This window comes from Heterodontus francisci, chromosome 33 (assembly GCF_036365525.1).
Source record: "Heterodontus francisci isolate sHetFra1 chromosome 33, sHetFra1.hap1, whole genome shotgun sequence".
In the NCBI taxonomy this organism is placed as follows: Eukaryota; Metazoa; Chordata; class Chondrichthyes; order Heterodontiformes; family Heterodontidae; genus Heterodontus; species Heterodontus francisci.
The window spans coordinates 27026929-27043893 of record NC_090403.1 but is presented as its reverse complement, the minus strand read 5'-3'; the positions used below and the strand labels follow the sequence as shown (position 1 = coordinate 27043893).

Sequence of the window (16965 nt, the reverse complement as noted above, 5' to 3'; positions counted from 1 at the left end):
TATTATTTATACATCACTACTTACACTCTCCTCAAGCCTCTCTAGCTAGCATCCTTCATGCCGCTACTCTCTTCTTCCAAAGCCCATTACCATGTGACTTTTACATCATCACCACTACAGTGGGAAGGATTGCTCTCACTGTTTCCAACATTAACTCTTTCAGGTCCATATACTGCATGCCCCCAAGTCTTTATCCGTTCTTTAAACATAGATAGATTCTTGACTTTATCTACTCCCCTTTCTCCCCCCAAGACTCTGAATTCATAGATTTAGTCTGTTAGGAGGTTTCACAACTCTCCCTGATTGTGTTCTAGTTTGAGGAGGATGATCAGTCCTTGTAAATCTTGATTGCTGACTTGGTTGATTTCCACTAACGATTGTGGTATTCTGTTGGCTTTGGGTTTCTTCACTATCATCTGGGCCTTCCAAATGAATGATCCATTGTTGCTTCTGAGGAATAGGAATAATGTTTCTCCTATTTTTACGTATGTTCCCTTCTGTTGTGTGTACGACCTCTGGTAGTTTTCGTCTCTGTAGATTACAGTACCTTCCCTGTCTAGGTCACGTACCCATACTCTTTGGCCTTCATTTAGTTTTGGTAAGTCTCTGGCATGAAATCTTTTGTTGTAATTTTGAGTTTGTTGCCTTCTATAAGAGGCTTCCCGGTCTCTTACCTTCTTGTAGACCCACACATGCAATCCTGGAAGCAATTTTTTAGACAAAACAGGAAGTTGTGCTCTTATCTTCCTGCCCATCAGTAACTCTGCTGGTGATAGTCCACACAACAATGGTGTAGATAGATAAATGAGAAATGAGGTTGAAAGGTCATCCTTTACACCTCTTTCTGCTTCACCATTCAATTGTGGATAACATGGTGAACTTGTGAAATGTTGAAATCCCAGTCTTGTCACAAACTGTGTGAAATATTAATTCGCAAACTATGCTCCATCGTCTGACAGTACTATGTCAGGGATACCATGTGTCACAAAGATGTCTTGTAGAACTCTTATAACTACTTCTGTTGTTGTTGAATGTAAACTTCTCACTTCTATCCACCTTGAGAAATAATCAATGATGATTATGCAGGGCTTTCCATTGAACATGAATAAATTCATACCTAGATGTTGCAAAGGTCTGGTCAGAAATTGAGTAATTAACTATTCTGGTCTTTCCATTACACAGATCTGGCAGTTTTGGATCAGATTTTCGATGTCTTTGGATATTCCTGGCCACCAAACTGATGATTGTGCCCTTGACCTGCACTGCATTATTCCCATGTGACACTGATATAGACAGTCCAAGATAGCTGATCTAGGTGAACTGGGAATGACTAGTCTTTCATTATAAACTAGCAAATCATCAATGATTGTAAAGTAATTTCTATATTCAAAGAAAGTTTTTATCATCTTCCTACTAGGACGTTCTTGTGGCCACCCTTGTGTGCAATACAAATACATTCTTCATCGCTTTGTTGGATGTGACCAAATTTCTTGCAGTGTCTGTATGCTTGCTGGCCAGTGTTGTGCGGTATACTGGGAATATGACTATCTCATCTGCAAAACTTACATCTTGTGTCGGTTATTCTACTGTTGTTCTTGATAGCACATCAGTAGATGTTTGCATCTTTCCCTGGACATATATGGTCTCATATGTATATCTCAATAGTCTTAAACAAAATCTTTGGATTCTTGGAGGAATTTATGCGATCTCCTTTTCAGCCAACAAGGATACCAAGGGTTTATGGTCTGTCTTGATGACCACTCTCAATCCAACAATAAAATCAGAAAATTTCTCACCTGCCCATGTGACAGCAAGTGCTTCTTTTTCAATTACTGCATACTTTGTCTCTGCATCGACAAAGCTCTAGATGTGTAGTCTGCAAGAAGCATCATGTTGCTCCTGGAAAAGGACTGTCCGTAACCCCGTAGAGGATGTGTCTGCAGCTATTGTTGGTGGTGTAGGGTTATAGTGTGCCAAGATGTCTGGTGATATCAGCATATCTTTAATCTTCCAGAATGCTTGTTCTTGGCGTGAACTCCTTGATATTTTTTGAGATTGTCTTAGAGGTTCAAATGGTAACCGATTGAAACAAAACCTCCCAAATGGTGTTATAAACTTGAGGTCTCATTTAATGGTACCTGCCAAAACCTACCATTGGTGTTGAATTTGGTAAACATGATGCTCTGAGACAATTTCACCAAGCTGTCATCCACTGTGGACATTGGGTGAATTTTGCACACCACTGCTTTGTTAAGCTGTGTTAAATCCATGCAGATACGAAGAGTACCATTTTGTTTTGGGACTGGAACCATGGCCGAACTTCACTCCATTGGTGTCGTAACAGGAGAAATGACTCCCATCCCGGTCATCTCTTCCAACTGGTCTTGAACTTGGTTCATCAATAGATGAAGTATCTTTCTGAGTGTAAAGATACACACTGGCCTGGCATCTTCTTTAAGTGTGATTCTATACTCTATCTTGAGTCGAAGCTTGTGAGACCTGTGAAAAGTTTTGGATAGTCCACTTGAAAGTGACTGTTTACCTGTGGCTGTTTGACTTCATCAATCTTCTTGATCAGTTGCAGTTCTGCTCAGGAGGGAAAATTCTTGGTTTGGCAAGACTTATAGGGTTTCCATAATTTCTCTCTCTCTATATTGGAGAGTTGCTTGAAGTTTACCCTTCTCTTTTAGTTGGATCCCGCCTGGACCATTCAACGGTGTCTCTGCTGGTTGTAGGCAATATCTCATCAACCATGGCTCTTGGTCTGACAGAACTGTGAACACATCTGTGTTCAATTTAAAATTCATTAGGTGTCCATTTACATAAATGTCAGACGTCCAAAATTCTTGATTTGGGTCATTAATTTATCCTAGGAAATCTCCTGGTTCCTTTTCTGCTGGAAGTCGATGCGTTTCATTCACTGCTCTTTGTGTGAAGGTTTTTTGCTTTGTGACTTTGAGCAAAGAGGTACATTTTTCTGTAATGGCCAATCTTTTTACAGTTGAAACATTTTGCTTTACTAGCAAGACACGGCTCCCGTCTTCCCAGGGTCTTCCTGGCTCCACAGCGCTGGTACAGTTTCCTGGTGTCATGCACCTTCTCAGCTGTGTGTCTTCTCAATAGATTGCCTCTCCGTGTATGGCTTCAAGAACTGTACAGTCATTGGATTTTGTCTAATCCAAGGCTTCTCTTCAGCCTGCAAAATGGCTCTGCTTCATCTTCGGACTTCAGCCTGTCGTACGATCTGAATTGTCTTTTCACGTGTGAGGTCAGCGTTTGACTATAAGAGATCCGACTAAGACTTATCAGCTATCCCGACAACTATATGGTTCCTTATCAGTTCCGCTTTCAATGCCGCATAGTCACATCAATCTGCCAATCTGTACAGATCATTTACAAAAGAATGTACTGATTTACCTATCTTCTGAAGTCCCTTGTTAAATTTTGATCTTTCCAGAATTTTGTTACTGCATAAATTGAAATACTTGTTGAAGGCTTGTAGCACATCCTCAAGTTTATCAGATGCCTTGTTTATCCCTTACCTCACAATCACGTCATCTGCAATTGCACCCATAGCATATAAGAAGGTATTAACTTGTTCTGCTTCTGATTTAGTATGCATTTGGGAAGCAATCCTAAATCAGAGGAATCTTTTTCTCCATAAGAACCAATTTTGTACCTGATTGGGTCCTTCTTGATTGTGGAAGCTTTCAGGCATTCTGAATTTCAAATCCATTCTGTTTCCTTAGGCTTTGTTAGACTTTTTTTTAGGGTGTTTCCCTTTCTTTTTAAAATGTTTTGGCTTTAATGGAGGTGTTTGACTTTAATGCAGGTGTTCGCACACTTTCTGGGGATTTCTCGCACTTTCTGGGAGATCCCACACTTTCCGCGGTCTGGCTGAGTAGTGGCTGCTGACTCCACCAGATTCCTGACTCGCCTGTTCGCTTGAGATCGACTTTGCTCTTCACTTTTTTCAAGCCAGTGCGCCATTGTCCACAATGAAACCTTTAAAAATTCTCTCACCCAATCCTAGACCATTGTCCGGCACCATGATCCAGAACCCAATCACTGGATCTAGATGTTTTGCTGAAGACTACCACGCTGCTGTGGTGCAGTCTGAAAGCCTGTAAGGCTGACTCACCGACTGTCTGCGCCTTCTTTAGCTATGGAGTAGCTCTGGAGCTTGTTGCAGTTTCCCGACGAGATCTACTGTTCTCTTGGCGCTACTTCACGAGGTAAGGTGCTCTCAGTACTTTCTGGTCATTTTAACCGGTGCCACCATATTGTGTGTTCTTGTTGTAGCAGTAGTGTGGTTAAGGCATTAGTGATAAAGTCTCGGAGCCTGTATAAGGTCAACTAAGAACTCTATTATTTACACATCACTATTTACACTGTCCTCAAGCCTCTCCAGCTAGCATCCTTCGTATTGCTACTCTCTTCTTCCAAAGCCCATTACCATGTGAGTGTTACATCATTATCACTACAGTGGGAGGGGTTGCTCTTACTGTTTCTAACATTAACCCTTTCAGGTCTTTATCCTACAACTATCACTCCCTTTAGCCTTGCATCATCATCATCGCTTTTATCAGTTAATCACTCCTGCCCTCCATCCTATCACAGATCTTTCTCTTTGTTCTTTCCCTGCATCCTCCTCCACCCTTCATCCCCAACCTTTCCATTGGCATTGCACTTTCTGAAAAACTCTTCATCTCTAACATCTTCCAGTCCTGATGATGGATCATCGACTTGAAACGTTGGGCTGAATTTGCACTCGCCTTTGGGTCAAATTCGGGTGTGTGTGGGCCCAGAAAATTGTGCACTTAAAAGTCGTCACTGGTTCCCGACACCATCATTTTGATTCTTTCATGGGATGTGGGCGCTGCTGGCTAGACCATCATTTATTGCCTATCCCTATCTGTCCCCGACGGCGTGTTTAGATTTTCAAAGGGAGGGTGGGAGCGGGGAACCGGCAACTCACACACCTCCAATTAATTGCTTGATGAGCTCATTGTGGAGCTTGTTACGTGTACTGGGAGCAACAGTTAGTAATTTTCAAATGGCAAGCACAGGGAACACGGAGCTTCTGGGACACTTTTGAGTAGAGCTGTTGGGAACTCAGCGGGGAGCCATTAGTGCTCATCACTGCAGTGTGAAAAAGTTGGGTAAAATGGGAGATTTAAACATAGTTGCTCATGCAGTGGCACAGAGTTGCCATCACTAGAGCTGCGAGGCTTGATTTTGTGAGGAGCGAGTGTTTGCACTCTGAGAGGAAAATGAGGACCTTTATCCATGCCTGCATGGTCTGGCTTGCTGGAGCACTTCTTCCAAATGAAGGGAAGAGTACAGCTCTCCTGTTCACCACAGCTTCGATCAGGGCCTCATGAGCGGCATTGGAATAATGTGGGCCTGCCTGGGGACTTCTGCCCAAAGCACTGTTGGCCCTTTTCTCTCCCTGCTCATCCATTTCTAAAGGCAACGGCAAGCCCTGCCAGGGCTGCTTTTTAAATTATCCCTCCAAGCTTAGCTCCCGCCTCTTGCCTGTGCCCGTTGCCCCTAATTGAGCGCCAAACTCGGCTTCAGACCAATTAGTGACTGCCACTTTGAGAATTTTGTTGCGTCACTGACCCTGATGGGGTATAGGGTCGGGACCCAATGAAAAGTTCTGGGCTTCTGGGTTCCCGGCCTTGGAATGAAAATTCGACCGATTAACTCTGTTCCTCTCTCCAAAGATGCTGCTTGATTTGCTGCGTATCCAGCATTTTCTCTCTATAATTTTTGATTTAAACAGTCCAACTGTAATTTATATCACTGCTCTTCCCAAATCCACAGTGCATTGCATAGGAAAACCAATAAATAAGAAAGAGATAGGTTAAGTCTTTTGAAAGGAGTTATCTATTTAGTAGTTTTTAGAGCTCAAACATCACAAAAGAAACCACAGTCTGGTTCATTGAAGATTAACTGCGCCATTCTAAATAATGTGAAGCGATGCAGAGAACACTTTGCAGCAAGTCTGATTGAAAAATATGATTTGATTAAAAAAGAGATTAATTTACCCTCATTCCTTCAAACCGTGACAAAGCGCGTAGTGGTCTCAGGGCTCTCAGGGTCCGGAGAGATTTAATGGGTCCTAATTCATCATAGCCAAGGATTTTTGCTGTCAGGCTGATTAAAGACACCTTAAAAAAGACAGGAATTAGGAAAGTAGAAGTTTTCAGTCCATAACAAGAGTCTGTTACCTCTTCCAGGTACATACAGTAACAAGTAATTTCCAGCTTCATGCACTATAATGAAGAAAGAGTTATTCAGATATCAACTGAACACATTCTCTTGTACCTCTGATATGTTATTTATCAACATTAATAACATGTCACTAACTATGCAAAATATAATTCTTTTCCCTGGACAACTGAATATAGGTACAAATACCCCATAGAAAGAAAGTTCTGATGAAAAGTCATTGACCTGAAATATTAACTCTGTTTCTCTCTCCACAGATGCTGCTAGACCTGCTGAGTATTTCCAGCATTTTCTGTTTTTATATCATAGAGAGAAAAAGTGTTCCTATAAAATACTGAGAACGATACATAGAATAAAATTATTTTGAATGAAGGTTTGTTTTGTTCACGCCATTCCATAGTTGTGTGGTTATGGTAGTGCATTGAGTATTGTACTGGCCAAGCGACTTATAGGAACATTGGACCATAGGAACAGGTGTGGTTCATTTAGTCCCTCGAGCCTGTTACACTATTCAATGAGATCTGGCTGATCTGCAATCTAACTCGAGCAACTGCAGGCCAGCCAGTTTAACTTCGGTGGCGGGAAAGCTTTTAGAAATGATAATCTGGGACAAAATTAAGAGTCACTTGGACAAATGTGGATTCATTAAGGAAAGCCAGCACATATTTTTTAAGACCAAATCATGTTTAACTAATTTGATTTGAGTTTTTTCATAAGGTAGCAGAGAGGGTTGATGAGGGTAATGCAGTTGATATGGTATACATGGATTTCCAAAAGGTGTTTCATGACATGCCACATAACAAGCTTGTCACCTTGGAATAATAGGGACAGTGGCAGCATGGATACAAAGTTGGCTGAGTGACAGGAAACAGAGAGTCGTGGCGAACAGTTGTTTTTCAGACTGCAAGACAGTATATAGTGGTATTAGGACCACTGCTTTTCTTGATAAACTGTTCCCCTTGGCAGAAGGGTTGAGAACCAGAGGACACTGATTTCAAGTGATTGGCAAAAGAACCAGAGGCAACTTGAGAAAAACATTTTTATGCAGCAAGTGGAATGCACTGCCTGAGAGTGTGGTGGAGGGATTCAAAAGGGAATTGGATAATTATCTGACGAGAAAAGATTTGCAGGGCTACAGCAAAAAGGCAGGGGAGTCGGACTAGCTGAGTTGCTGTTGCAGAGAGCCAGCACAGACATGATGGGCCAAATGGCCTCATTCTGTGCTGTAACCATTCTATGATTCTATATAACTCAGAGTTCATGTTTCCAAATTCCAGCATGATAAAATGAAATTGAAATCAATAAATCAGGTAATTGATGGGTGAGCGCTAGGAATTAAAAGACGATGAAAGCTATTGTTTGGTGTTTAAAAAGCAACAAGTTCAATAATGTTTCTGGGGCAGGAGGCCTGCCGCCCCTGTTTGGTCCAGCCTACATGTGACTGTAGTCCCACACTATATGATTGACACTTCATGCCACACTTACCTGGTCTGACCTACATGTGACTCCAGTCCCAAATTATGTGGTTTGCTCTTATCATTGATTTATAATTACAATCATTGAATCATATGAAGGTACAGCACAGAAGTGGATGATCCATCTCAGCCTCCTCCTGAGGTCCTCACCATCATAGATGCCAGTCTTTAGCCAATTTGATTCACTTCATGTGATATCAAGAAACGGCTGAAGGCACTGGGTACAGCAAAGGCTCTGGGCCCTGACAACATCCCAGTTGTAGTACTGAAGAATTGTGCTTCAGAACAAGTCGTGCTCCTAGCTAAGATGTTCCAGTATAGCTACGACCCTGACATTTTTCCACCAATGTGGAAAATTGCCCAGGTATGTCCTGTCCACAAAAAGCAGGATAAATCCAATCCAACCAATTACCCGCCTCATCAATCTACTCTCAACCATCAGCAAAGTGATGGAAGGTGTCATCGACCGAGTGTGGCATCAAGGAGCCCTAGCAAAATTGAAGTCCATGGGAATCGGGGGAAACCTCTCTACTGGTTGGAGTCATACCCAGTATAAAGGAAAATGGTTGTGGTTGTTGGAGACTAATCATCTCACCCCAGGACATCGCTGCAGGATTCCTCAGGGTAGTAGGCCCAACAATCATTAGCTGCTTCATTAATGACTTTCTCTCTATCATAAATTCAGAAGTGGGTATATTCGTTGATGATTGCACAGTGCTCAGTTCTATTTGCAACTCCTCAAATAATGAAGCAGTCCATGCCTGCAGCAAGACCGGGACAACATTCAGTCTTGGGCTGATAAGTGGCAAGTAACATTCTCGCCACACAAATGCTAGGCAATGGCATCTCCAACAAGAGAGAATCTAATTATCTCCCCTTGATGTTCAACGGTATTACCATTGCTGAATCCCCCACCATCGACATACTGTGGGTTAGCACCGATCAGAAACATAACTGCACCAGTCATATAAATACTATGGGTACAAAAGCAGATCAGAGGCTGGGAATGCTATGGTGGGTAATTCACTTCCTGACATCCCAAGCCTGTCCACCATCAACAAGGCACAAGTCAGGAGCGTGATGGAATACTCTCCACTTGCCTGGATGAGTACAGCTCCAATAATGAGATAGCACAATAGTTGCTATATAAATGCAAGTATTTCATTTCCTTTTTAGAAAAGGCTGGCAAATGGACACATATTTAACAAATCACCACAGGATGTTTGTATTTGAACTGAGGTTTTTGACTGTTCCTTCAATCAAGCTGTCCTTGAGGAACTTTGGGCAGCACAGTGGCGCAGTGGTTAGCACCGCAGCCTCACAGCTCCAGTATGAAGAATGGCAGGCTTAGACTCATTTACAACCACTATGAACTCCAGGTTCGATTCTGGGTACTGCCTGTGCGGAGTTTGCAAGTTCTCCCTGTGACCGCGTGGGTTTTCGCCGGGTGCTCCGGTTTCCTCCGACAGCCAAAGACTTGCATGTTGATAGGTAAATTGGTCATTATAAATTGCCCCTAGTATAGGTGGTAGGGGAATTTAGGGAAGGTGGGGATTTGGTAGGAATATAGGATTAGTATAAATGGGTGGTTGATGGTCAGCACAGACTTGGTGGGCCAAAGGGCCTGTTTCAGTGCTGTATCTCTAAAATAAAAAAAATAAACTGAACAGTTATCAGAACAATGTATCTGGTTAATCTAGGGATAGATTTTAGTGAGTGGAACTGGTTTTAACCCCTAAAGTACTGTGACAGAATGAAAGAATTTAACTAATTTGCACATAACACAGATTCCTTTTTATCACTCGAAGGCAGTGAAAATCAGAGATAGAGTTACACCACTATAGCCCCAACTCTCTAACCGAAACTCCCTTTATGTGTGGCTCCTACCTGGAGTTAAGATCAGTGAATTTACCCTCCCATAATTAAATGCGTTTTTGATCAGTGCCACTCTTAAAAATATATATAACTCCATGGTACGAAGCCGATGTGAATTCTCAACCTGCACAACAGGCAGAATCTTTAGTGCGTGCCCAGATTTCAGGCATGTGCCTAATTTGTGGGCCCACAATTGGCAAACGGTCAATCTTGCTGATCATAAATGCCACTCCTAAATTCCTCGCACATTGACAGCCCTGTACCAACTAAACTAGGCCAGCTTGATCAAATTTGTACTTGGTTAAACTGGGCTGATATAATTTTGTAATTCTTGTTGACAGTTTTTGAGAGGGATGGTATGTGGAATGTTCTTGGTCTGCATGGATTAATACCAGCAGATGCTATTTTACACAGTGAACCAAGTTAAAATAATGTAATTTTATGATCAGTTATCTCAGACTGAATCACAGTAAAAGGTTAATTTAAATTAACCCAGTGCTTAATTTTCTCCCTCCCCTCCCCCCCTCACTCGGGGTAGGTTATTGTTTCTTAGATTCTATGAATACTTACGTCAACAATTAAGAAGTCTAGCCAGCACCATGCATTGGTGAAGTATGTCTTGAATCCATATGCAATCCATTTGAGCAGCATTTCCACAACAAATATATATGTAAACACTTGATCTGCATATTCGAGCATTATCTTAATCACCTTCCTGTTTTCAATGTATATGTCTTCAAATGCCTGCAAGCAAATAAACAGTTTAGGCCTCTGTGGCTGAGAAGCTAAATTAAGACATTGTAACATAATCATTTAATTTCTTGTTAAAACAATAACATGTTGTCTGACTGTGGGGAGTGTTAGCACTGTGCGTTGTCTGACTGTGGGGAGTGTTAACAGTGTGCATTATCTGAACTCTGAAGGGTTATGCCTGCAGTGTCACTATATGTTGGAAACTATCTCTGTTGTCAAGCAAAACTCGAAGATGGAACTGCTTGCCTCTAGTCTGACTGCCACTGACGAGATCAAATTATACATCCCCAGCAGAATGCTGGGTTTCTGGTGTCTAATTACATCTCTCACTTCCCTACCTTGTGTGTAGTCCTGTGCCCTAGAGGAGACAATGAATCCTACCGGTAAATGCGTCCCAACAATAACATAATTTAATCTTGGAGACTAAAACTGGCAGTTTGCTATATTATTCAAAGTGCACGTTGTTAATTCCTGTACACTGTTTCATAAACTGTGATGTCACAACAGCAATGCACACCAAAATATCAGAACAAATTGAATACATTTTTACACTTCTTTTGTGATCTCTCATGGAATGTAATTATCAATGTGAGATAAACTGCTGTGAGAGGAGCTAAAGTACCATTGTAGCCAGCAACACACTGGGTTCATAGTGGTTGAAAATGAGTCTAAGCCTGCCATTCTTCATACTAGACATAACCAATCACCACCTTTTACTTCATGCATGTTTCCAAAACTGCATGCGTACAAAATATCATAATACGAGCCTAAATCACAATTGCAGCTTACAAATTCTGCTCTTGAACAATGCATAACAACTTACAGGGAAGGTGAACCTTACCAGAGCACCGCTGCTAAGCAGAATCATAAAGATGATAAATGATTCAAACCAGTTGTGTTCCACTATGCTGAAGCAGGTTTTCCTCAGATTCCACCACATCTTGCCCCGATCACTCTTTATATCGATGTCCAGACAGGGACAGATTCTCAAACAGCCTGTACAAGCAACAATAGTTCAAATAGGTTGTTCTAAGCTCTTTGTTGCCTGTAGTGTGACATCTAATATTGCCTGCATGCAGGGCACTGTCAAAAATGTTACCCATGAGGTTAATGTAATAGAAATATATTGTTTCTCATTACATATCATAATGCCTTCCAGCACCAACTGCTGCTATGTGTATCGTGTAATTTTATAAAGTAAATAATAACAAGGCATCACCAAAGCTGAACTGCTGCTTCACAAACCAAGGAAGGAGGAGAGAACAGGGGTACTTAAAACAAATTGGCTGATAAAATTGGTTACATTCTGGTGGGAGGTTTTGGGAATTACCAGGTTTGGCAGATGTACCAGAGGTTTTGAAAAGAAGACAACTTAACACCTATCTTTAAAGAAAACTTCGGGAAGTACAGGCTGTCGAACCTGACATACATCATGGCTAAAATGTTAGAGGATACCTGAAAGAAAGAACTTGTATCTCTTTAGCAGCTTACATATCCTCAGGATGTTCCAAAGTGCTGCACAGCCAAGGAATTACTTTTGAATTGTAGTCACTGTTGTAAGGTAGGCAAACAGAGCAGCTTATCTGCATGTAGCAAGGTCCCACAAACAGCAAATGATATTAATGATCAGATAATCTCTTTCATTGGTGATGGGTGAGGGTTAAATGGCAGCCACAGCACTGGGTGAACCCTTCTTTTAAGAGTTTCATGGGAAATGTTATGTATACCTGAGATGGCTAATGGGGCCTTTGTTTAATGTCTCATCAATAGATGTCACCTCCATATTGCACTGAAGTGTCAGTCTTGATCAAGTGCTCAAGTCTCAGCTTTGTGTTTGAATCCGTAACCTTTTTTCTCAGGGCCAAGGCTGGGAAAGGGTACCGCAAAACACTTGAAGAAGAATGTTCCAAGTTCCAGAAGGTGGTCATCCCACAGGCAGTGAGAGTTCAGCCTAGTAGATGGATGACCATTTGGAAGAGTAGGAAGACGCAGTAGGTGCAGGAGCCTTTAGGGTATGTGCCACTTTCAATCCGGTACTAAAATTTGGAGACTGCTGGGATTGACGATGCCCTGAAGGAGTGCAGTCCACACCATGGCACCAATGGGCAAGGGACTGCACAGGAGGGAGCAGCAAAGTGTAGAAATGCAGTTGTTATAAAAGGTACTATAGTTAGGGGGGGCAGATAGGCATTTCTTCAACCATCATCATGAGTCCCGCATGGTGTGTTGCCTAGCTGGTGCCAGGGTAAAAGACATCACAGAGAGGCTGCAGACTATTCTACAGGGAGAAGGGAGTGAGCCAGAAGTTGTGGTACATGTCGGTACCAACAACATTGGGAGAGCGATATTGAGGTCTTGCAGTCAGATCTTCAGGAGCTAGGGAGGAAGTTAAAAAGTAGGACCTTGAAAATAGTAATCTCTAGATTAGTCCCAGTGTTGTGTGCGAACGAGAATAGAAATAGGAAGATAGGGAGGTTCATTGTGCAGGACGGAGGGTTTCAGATTCTTGGGACATTGGGACCAGTTCTGGGACAGGAGGCACCTCAACAGGACTGAGACCAAAATGCTCACAGGGAGTTTAACTGGTGTTGTTGGGGAAGATTTAAACTAAATTGGCAGGGGAATGAGCAGCAGCATATAGAAGTAGAAAAGAGGAATAAGGTGCATAAAGGAAAGAGAATGTTGGATAGTATTAGAGAAGGAAGTACCATATTAGAAAGCAGCAGACTGAGCAGGTCTATACGGAATACAAGAACAAGTTTACAATGCACAAAGTGTGGTGAATAAAGTTGGTGAACTACAAGAACAAATGGCCATGGGAGAATATGATAAAATGGCAATAATGGACAAGTACTTAAAAATGATGAGGACCGGGTGCTTAATATTCAAGGATACAAAGTGTTGAGAAAAAATAGGGAAGGGAAAAAGGAGGTGGGGTGGCAGTACTGATTAGGGAAGACATTGTAGTGTGGAAAGGGAGGATATTCTTGAGGGGGCAAAGACAGAATCCATTTAGGTAGAGTTGAGAAGCAAAAAGGGTATTCTCATGCTACTTGGTTATTCTATAGACCTCCAAATAGTGAAAGAGAGAGAAAGGAGCAAATCTGCAGGAAAATCAGAGAGGTATGCAAGTACTACAGAGTGGTGATACTGGGGGACTTTAATTACCCAAATATCGAATATAGTAAAGGGTAAGGAGTTGGATGAATTTCTGAAATGTATACAGGAGAACCTCCTTGACCAGTATATTCTTGGTCCAACTAGGAAGGCATTGCTGGATCTGGAGAATGAGGTGGGCCAAGTGGACCAAGTGTGTGTGGGGGAACACTTGGGTAAGAGTGATCATTGTTTCATAAGGTTTCGATTAATATTGGAGATGAGCAAGGAACAATCTAAAGGAGAACTTTGAAATTAGAAGAGGGCTAACTTCAATGGGATGAGAGGGGATCTAAACAGGATAAAATGGAACCAAAGACTGATAGGAAAAACTGTAAAAGAAGCAATGGGTGATCTTAAGGAAGAGATATTTCAGGTGCGGGCTAAATACATTCCAATAAGGGTGAAGCCGGGGCTTCTTGGATGATGAGGGAGATAGAGAATATATGAAACAAAAAGAGGGTGTATAATGCATGTCACATGAATTCTTCAAGTGAAGCACCATGCCCAATACAATAAGTTGAGAGGCAAAGTGAAGAGGAAAATAAGACTGGTAGTTAATATAAAAGGGAACCCAAAAATCTTTGACCAGCATGTAAATAGTAAGCAGTTAGTAAGAAGTAGTGTGGGGCTTATTAGCGGCAAAGAGGATAATATATCCTTGATGAGTACTTTGTATCGGTGTTTAATAAGGAAAAGAATGCTGACAATATATTGGTAAAAGCAGAGAAAATAGAGGCAATGGACAGGGTGAAAATTGATAGGAAGGATGTACTGGAAAGACTGGCTATGCTTATAGTGGATAAATTACCTAGTCCGGATGGCTTGCAACCCGAGTTACTAAAGGAAGTGGGAGTGGAGATAGCGGAAGGGCTTTCCATAATCTTCTAATCTTCCCAAGATATGGAGGAGGTGCCAGAGGATTGGAAAATGGCAAATGTGACACCCTTACTCAAACATTCCTAGTGATTACAGGCTGATCAGTAGTGGGTAAGGTTTTAGAAGCAATAATCAGGGGTTAAAAAAAACAACAGGCACCTGGAGAGGTTTGAGATAATTAATGACAGCTAGCATGGATTTGTAAAAGGCAGATTGTGCTTGAATAATGTAATTGAATTTTTTGATGAAGTAGCAGAGAAGGTTGATGAAGGGAAAACAATGGATGATGTCTATATGGATTTTAAGAAAGCATCTGACAAAGTACTACGTAAAAGGCTGGTTAACAAAATTGATGCTTGTGGAATAGGAGGGTCAGTGTCAGCTTGGATAAATAAAATTGGCTTAAGGACAGAAAACAGAGAGTCATGGTAAATTGTTGTTTTTCAGATTGGAGGATGGCAGATAGCACTGTTCCCCAAAGTTTAGTGCTCGGACCACTGTGTTTTTTTTATATATATAAATGACTTGAATATTGGAATACAGAGTAAAATTTCAAAATTTGCTGATAATATGAAACTTGGAGGTGTGGCAGACAGTTATAATGATATCAATCAACTGCAGCAAGACATAGATAGGCAAACAGAATGGGCAGACAAGTGGCAGATGGAATTCAATACAGAGAAGTGTGGGATGATGCATTTTGGCAGAAGGTATATGGAGAGGCAATATAGACTAAATGGCACAGTTCTAAAGATTGTGCAGGGACAGACGGACCTGGGAGTGCATGTGTATTGATCTTTGAAGGTGTCAGGACATATTGAGACAGCAATTAGCAAAGCATATGGGATCTTGGGCTTCATAAATAGAGGTATTGAGTACAAAAGCAGGGAAGTTATGCTGAATCTGTATAAAGCTCTTCTTAGGCCACAACAAGAGTATTGCGTCCAGTTCTGGTCACACACTTTAGGAAGGATGCGAGGGTCGTTGAGACGGTGCTCAGGACAGAATGGTTCCAGGGATGAGGGATTTTAGGTACGAAGTTAGTTTGGGGAAGCTGGGGTTGTTTTCCTTGGAGCAAAGGAGACTGAGGAGAGATTTAGTTTAGTTTAGTTTAGAGATACAGCACTGAAACAGGCCCTTTGGCCCACCGAGTCTGTGCCGACCATCAACCACCCATTTATCCTAATCCTACACTAATTCCATTTTTCCTACCACATTCCCACCTGTCCCTATCACCTACCTATACTAGGGGCAATTTATAATGGCCAATTAACCTATCAACCTGCAAGTCTTTGGCGTGTGGGAGGAAACCGGAGCACCCGGAGGAAACCCACGCAGACACAGGGAGAACTTGCAAACTCCACACAGGCAGTACCCAGAATTGAACCCGGGTCGCTGGAGCTGTGAGGCTGCGGTGCTAACCACTGCGCCACTGTGCCGCTAACATTTGTTAGAGGTGTGCAAGATTATGACAGGTTTAGCTAAGGTAGACAAAGAATAGCTGTTCCCATTAGTTGACAATACAAGGACTAGGGGACACAGATTTACCATTTTAGACAAGAGATGCGGCGGCATGTGAGGAAGAACTTTTTTATGTAGCGAGTGGTAATGGCCAGGAACTTGCTGCCTACAAGGGTGGTGGAAGCAGAGACTATGAATGATTTCAAAAGGAAATTGGATGGGCACTTGAGGGAAATAAACTTGCCGGGCTACAGGGATAGAGCGGGGGGAATAGGACTGATTGGATTGCTCACAGAGAGCTGGCAAGTACTCGATAGGCTGAACTGCCTCCTTCTCTGCCATAATGACTCTATGACTCTATCATCAGAGTACGTCAGCATGGATGTATGGTAGCAGAGGGAGAAGATTAAGCATGACAAATCTATTAGAATTCTTTGTGGTGATATGAGAGCTTTTATACATGGAATTTATCATGGACATTGTTTAGTTTAGTTTAGTTTAGTGATACAGCACTGAAACAGGCCCTTCAGCCCACCGAGTCTGTGCCGACCATCAACCACCCATTTTATATTAATCCTACACTAATCCCATATTCTTACCACATCCCCACCTGTCCCTATATTTCCCTACCACCTACCTACACTAGGGGCAATTTATAATGGCCAATTTGCCTGTCACCTGCAAGTCTTTTGGCGGTGGGAGGAAACCGGAGCACCCGGAGGAAACCCACGCAGACACAGGGAGAACTTGCAAACTCCACACAGGCAGTACCCAGAATTGAACCCGGGTCGCTGGAGCTGTGAGGCTGCAGTGCTAACCACTACGCCACTGTGCCGCCCGTTTATCTATATGTCAACAAGACTTTTCATGTCCAATGCACACCAGGCTAGTCAAGGAGGTTAAAAAAACACAAACAGAGTAGGTGGGCATCTATTGAAGTGGATTGGCATCAAAACCATATCTTGGTGGTTGCCAGCAGGATCGGCTGAAACTTTTACTATTGATGCTTTATGCCAATTATTTGGAAGTTAGGATAGAGACAAAACTGTTAAAAGGGAGATGGAGGGTTGTCCACACTAAAGAGCAGGCTGGTCAGGTGCAGCGAGTCTCATGCAGATTGACAAGATGG

At 42.1% G+C, this 16965-nt stretch overlaps 1 protein-coding gene across 1 annotated transcript in view; it reads right to left on the bottom strand.

The window, feature by feature from the left end:
- The window catches only part of LOC137348069 (sodium channel protein type 4 subunit alpha-like), a 178158-nt gene that overhangs the window by 46588 nt on the left and 114605 nt on the right, over nt 1-16965 (bottom strand). The window contains exons 18-20 of the mRNA XM_068013220.1: nt 11182-11336; nt 10158-10331; nt 6054-6176 (exon numbers count right to left, since the gene is read on the bottom strand). Of these exons, the coding sequence (XP_067869321.1) occupies nt 6054-6176; nt 10158-10331; nt 11182-11336 (452 nt within the window). The remainder of the gene's footprint in view (nt 1-6053; nt 6177-10157; nt 10332-11181; nt 11337-16965) is intronic.